We start from the raw sequence: 6,000 nt of genomic DNA, 5'->3' as shown, positions 1-6,000 counted from the left end.
CCCCTTGTCTCTCAAGCAAATGACTCCCGACTCGTGTGGTTGGAAGAGGTGGTGTAGAGGGCAAGAGTGAGCCAAGCTTGGTTTACCAGTCACTCAGCCACCCCACAGGAGACTCCTAAGTCTGCTCACTGGGAGGACAGTGTGAGAGTTGGGTTACTCCCTCTCACTTTCTGCAGAGGTCCCCTCCATCAGGGGCCACATGGCACACTGGAGGCCCGGGACTCCTAGAGTCTTCGTTCAGGCACCCAGGAACTCCCACAGCGTGGAAGGTGTTGACTGGCTCGGAGTAGCATGGGTGTGGACAGGACTTGGAGTGGGACAGTGGGAAGCCAACAGCTTACACTCAATACCATTGACAGACCATCCAGGCAAAGCTGCCAGGGTGCAAGCTCTTAGCACCCAGAGCCTGCGGTTGCCACTGCCTCTGGGCTGCTCCCACACACTCAGGTCCTGGCATGGTGTGTGAGGTTACCACGGTAGGAGGTTAACTTCAAGCCCATCAAAGAGAAGTCTACAGCTTCTTTCTTGTCCTCTCTCCTTAGCAACGTCTTTAGAAGTCATCCTCTCTAGGACACCTTCTCCTAGACTTTCTCCTGGGTAGGATGAACTTACTTCCTGGTCACTAGGAGAGATGAAAAGGATCCTCTTTAGGAAGAGGATGCTGAGGACTTGTTGGGAAACAGGCTGTCGGTGTCTTTCTAGATTTCCTTGCTTACACAGCAGCTAATTTCTCTTCTAATTTCTCTAAGGTTTAACCCTTATATCCTTAAAGGTCCCTTCCCTCCAGGAGGAGGCAGAAGAACTTGTACTTTACAGAAGTACTCTTTTTTTTTGCCCTGAAGTCCAGCATCACCTGCAGCACTGCCCTCTCATAGGGCAGGGTCCTTTAAGAATCATCCCTGGGGTCTTGATCCAGTCTACCTGGTGTCTCTCATACCCCTTTCCCCAGGAGGACATGGCTGAGTCATTCATAGAGTCACTTTTACTTAAGTCCAGTTAAAAGAGAGAGAGAAGGAGCAAACTGCTTAGGGTGGAAACTAATGATGAACTTGTCCTGCACATTCATATTCTGCATTTGCACCTGTTCTTGTTCTGAAGTCTGGTCCTGAGGGATGGAGGTGAGTTAGGCAAGAGGGGAGAGGAGAGGCAGGCAGACAGACACACAGTGTCTGGCAGGGCTGGGCGAGCAAGAGGGACGGGCAAGTCACTGCCTTACTTGGCCTGGATGTGGGGGACCCCAGGCATTTTCACAGAGGGACTCACTCACAACCTCCCAGGCTCCAGGGAGCTGACTCCTGCTCCTCCCTCCACGCTATGGCTCAAACCCTATTTCTACTTGTGCTCATTGTGGATATTTGCAGTGGGGAAATTTTGAGAGCTGCTCCCGGGCTGTTGTCCAAAGTGCTTGCAGGGGTAATTTGGAAGAAGACCCCAAGCTGACAGCTTCAACGCTCCAACTCTGAGAAGACGAGAGGAAGAGGGCAGAAAGGGACGGGAGGCTTGAGGAGGGATTCCAAAACACACACCACAACCCCAAAACCACTTGGTGCAGCAAAAGAGGAGTCTGGCACTTCCATACTGAATGAAAAGGGAAAAGGGAGGGAGGATAATCTTGTAGCTCTAGGATGCAATGGAAAGAAAGAGGAGCAAGACAGTCCCACCACAGAAATCAAGACCTGAGCTTGGAAACGTACAAAGGAAAGTACTACTACGAAAGATTACTGGCTAATCAGACTACTCGAGCTTGGGTGAGTGACGGCGATGGATATGGCAACTAGGAAAAGTCCGGAAATCAGAGACTTGAGATGGGGTTGGCTTCACTTCCCTTCCCCAACAGAAGTGTTTTACTTGTGGAGTCGGCTGAGCTTATTAGCATCTTTTTGTTTTCTCGTGAAAATGAGTCAGTTGCAGAATCCAACTGCAGGACCACGTTGCATAAAATACAATGGTTGGATCCTTCCATCTTTCCCGTTGGGATGGTGTTTCTCTCTCTATCTGGGAAAGACAGACTAACAAAGCAAATCTGAAGATGAGAGAAAGGTGAGAGGCACAAGGACCTTGACTTACAGAGGTCTCTTACACATGGTGATGTGTTCAGACTCCATCACTCTGAACAGCTGGGGCGTGACTTGCAACAAACACCTCTTTCACCACCAGCCGCGGCCCCTCCCCGTCCCCAAACGACCCTGCCAAGAGGCAGGGATGTGCGTCGGAGGACAGGCTTCTATCAGCAGTAAAGCGATGAGGGACGATGGATGGATGTCACACCTGAAGAAGCCCGATAGATACGTCTGTCTGTCTAGGTTATAGAGATGCCCACGGCTATGCTTCTCTGTTGTCTAAATGGCAGCACAGGCGGCAAAGCTGGGAGAAAGGCTCTCTGCAGATTCCAAAATGCTGGTGCGCGATGTGCTCTAGGAACAGAAAGCCAAGTGCCGACGGAAACCGAGAGCTCCCCAACTCTGCCAACAAGAGTCCCGTAGAAAAGGCAGTAGACCGGAAGCGGAGGGGGTGCACCTGGCAGACCGCTGGGGCGATGCACCCCCTTCAATGGCTTTCCCCTCACGTCTGGGCGGGGAGGGGGCTCCACTGGGTGGAGGAAGGAAGCCAGGGTGGGATGGGAACGTCCACTTCTGCAACAACCCCGAAGCCAGCCTCTTGGGACTTGAGGGTCGCCCTGGGGTGGGGGTGGAGGTGGGGGGGAGTCTCCAGTTGACCCCTGGGGAGAACGAAGGGGGCGCCGTGGTGACTGCGTGGTCAGCCTCTCTCTTGCTCCCTCACACCACCAACCTGGATGGCCATGGGAATTCCGAGATGAACGTTAAGTTTCTCTTTACGAGGTCCTACCGGCGTTTGAAGCGGTCGTCCGGAACTCCTGGCTATTTATTGCATTTGGAAACAAGACCATTAAAGCATTGAAGACAGCCCTTTTGTGTACCTGCCAAGGGGATGGAGTGGGTTTGCCACGACACGGGGTTGCACTGCAACCTTGGGTTCTGCGCCGGAAGGTGCCGCGTCTGCACCATCCGCATCCGCTTTTGTGGAGGACGAGTCTGCCCGCGGGGCAAGCACATGCGCGGAGCCGGGAGCGCAGCTGCTGGGGAGGCGGCTACTCCATGCCGCTCCGGAGGATCTGGTTGGCCGCGATCAGCATGACGCTTATGATGAAGGCCATGGCGAAGGCGCAGATGAGGCTCTTCCGGACACAGGTCTGTCTGTTCTGCTTCTGGGAATGCACTGCGGGGAGGAGAGGAGAGAGGAGAACAGCGGGTCAGGAGGCGTGGAGGGAGGGTGGGGAGGGGAGAGAGAAATGACACCGTGAGAAGGGATTGGGGACCCGGCACCTCTTCCTCAACAAGCCCAGGGACCAGCCCCCAGCATGAAGACTGGTCACTTCCAACAAAGCATCTCCAGGTCAGCTCTGGGAGGACACTGGGCATCCTGTGTCCTGGTAGGCGATAGGAGGCGGCAAAACTTCTAGAACAAAAATCATGACAGATGTGATGTTCAGAGTGAGGTACAGGCTTCTGGATGTGATAATGGAGCTACAGCGATTTCAGAGCAAGAAAATGGGCAACCTTTTAGAGTGAGTCTCACCAAAAGTCTCATTCAGGCCGGCCGTGCCCGTTTTTTGCAGAGCGCCTGCCTCCCATGTCTGAGGCAGCTGGTACAGACAGAACCAGGTTCCAGTGCTTCGCCGCAGACTCCTGCGGGGCTGGAAGCCACTTACCTTCCCTAGGATTGTTCCTAGGGTGGCTGGTGGTTGAAATGACTCTAAGCGACTTACGGCGTTATGGCAGATACACATGTCAGTGTCTTGAGAACAGGGTTCCTGGGTGAGCAGCATGGCATCATCAGGAGCTTATTCAAATGCAGATTCTCAGGCTACCCCTGCATCCCGCAGATCTACTGAATGGGCGACTCTGGGAGTGGGTTCTTCCCAGGTGGCGCTAGTGGTAAAATAACCCGTCTGCCAATGCAGGAGACATAAGAGACTTGGTTCGATCCTTGGGTCGGGAAGATCCCCTGGAGTAGGAAATGGCAACCCACTCCAGAATTCTTGCCTGGAGAATCTCATGGACCAAGGAGCCTGGCAGGCTACAGTCCATAGGGTCTCAAAGAGTCTGACACGACTGAAGTGACTTAGCATGCACGTATGAGAGTTGGGCCAGTGATCATCCGTGTTTAACCAGGTGACCCTGATGCCTGATGAAATCTGAGACATGGGGACCACGAGCGCTGTGGACAGCATGAAGCAGGGAGGCACAAACTCCTCTCAGACTTTTCGGAGGCAGGGTGTCCCTGCCCCCAGATTCCGCGGCCCCAAGGGTCTAACCTTGGATCCTGGGGTGGCACTCTCTTAATCTTTTTGTTGGGCTAGGTCTGTGTCACCATTTTTATAAGACCCACAAGAAACCATTAGTTGGTCTCGATCAGGAAGCATTAACGAATGTGGGTTACGAACATAGGCCAGAAATAGGGAAATGGAAATAACAAGAAAGGAAAAGCTTTTTTTTTTTTTTCCTATCCCTAGTTCCTCAACTAGGGATAGAACTCATACCCCCTACATTGGAAGCATAGAGTCTTAACCACTGGACTGCCAGGGAAGTCCCAAGAAAGCAAAAACTTTGAAAAAAAGAGGGACAGGTCTCTCCTCCAGGCCTTGTTTCCCATGACAGAATTTCTTTTCCTCCTTTTTCCTCTTATCATCTCCACCTCCTTCTCTGTCCATTCCTGGTCCTGCAGTGACCTTTATATACAGTTTCCCACCTACCTTGAGGCAGAAATCCCTTCCTGGGAGGCTGGTGGGAAGGCTGCCTACCTCAGGGCTACTCACTAGATTAGCAGCATCGGCACCATCTGGGAATTTGATATCAATGTGAATTCTCTGGCCCCTCCATAGAATGACTGAATCCAATCTGACTGATCCAATGACTGAATCCAGTGTGTGTGTGTGAGTGTGTGTTTGTGCACGCGCGCACATGCGTGCGTATGCGTACAAGCATTAGGGACATGGGGATGGGGGTGGGGTATTGTGGAAACCCAAGACCAGGACATTTTCAGATTATCTTCCATTTTGCAAAGGGGTCCTTCTGCTAGACATTCTATTGTACCTTGGTTTTTCTTTAGGCCAGATTAAGTGGAGAAAAGAAATATAATTTCCCTTAAAATTATTTTCTGCTGGAAAAAAGCATGGCATAAGAAAACGGTCAAAGTAGGGTCCACATACCTTTTAAAAAAAACCTAAAAAAAAGTTCAAGTTCCTCTCCTCCTTGACACTCAATGGCTCATCTAAAGCCCTAGAAATAGCAGAGAAGAAGCAGGTAGCGTGTGATGTTTCTAGCTTCCCCTGAGACAAGGCGTCAAGGGGCCTCTAAAAATTACATCCACCAGAAAGTTCCTCCAGCAGGCCACACTTCACAGAGACCCAGCGCCCCCAGCACAGCTTCTGTCACCCTCCCCAAGACTTGTTGGTTATTTCTACCTTTGTCTATTAGGCCTCGTCTTGTTATCTTTAATCCTTCTGGGCCCACTGGGCCTCTGCTTCCCTCGGGTGATTGAAAGTATTTTTGGCTCTGTTCTCTACCACTTGCTCATCATGCCTGGGTCTTAGAATCTTATAAGTTCTTACCTGGAGGAAGAACATTTCCTTGGTGCAGAGATATGCCTGCCCCCAGGAATGGGCAAAACGTGAAAAGATAGCAGCCCTCAGGAAGGAAAAGGGAGGTAGCATTTGGGAAGGAAAGGACCCAAGCAGAAAATAAGATGAGGATGTGGAAGTGGCGTATCTCACACTTTCTGAAGACTAGCTAATTTATTCTGAGCTGCTCCTCAGCACAGAAATGCTTCTGAAGGCAGACTTCTACCTTCCTATCCTGAGGGCTAGCGAAGGCTTAAGGGAAAGGAAAACTGTGTGATTGGGCTGAGGGAGGCATTTTTTTGCCGAAGCCCTTCTTGGTGAAGGACACTCAGAAAACAAGGTTACAGGCAATAGGATTA

At 51.4% G+C, this 6,000-nt stretch overlaps 1 protein-coding gene across 1 annotated transcript in view; it reads right to left on the bottom strand.

Annotated features, from left to right (window-relative positions):
• Positions 1 to 1,050: 1,050 nt before the first annotated feature.
• The window catches only part of CALN1 (calneuron 1), a 401,744-nt gene continuing 396,794 nt past the window's right edge, over positions 1,051 to 6,000 (bottom strand). Inside the window, exon 6 of the mRNA XM_061153364.1 lies at positions 1,051 to 3,237. Within this exon, the coding sequence (XP_061009347.1) occupies positions 3,110 to 3,237 (128 nt within the window). The 3' untranslated portion in view covers positions 1,051 to 3,109. The remainder of the gene's footprint in view (positions 3,238 to 6,000) is intronic.

This window comes from Dama dama, chromosome 10 (genome assembly GCF_033118175.1).
Source record: "Dama dama isolate Ldn47 chromosome 10, ASM3311817v1, whole genome shotgun sequence".
Taxonomy (NCBI): Eukaryota; Metazoa; Chordata; class Mammalia; order Artiodactyla; family Cervidae; genus Dama; species Dama dama.
Note: the sequence above shows the minus strand (reverse complement) of the source record. Positions and strands in the feature narration are given on the sequence as shown.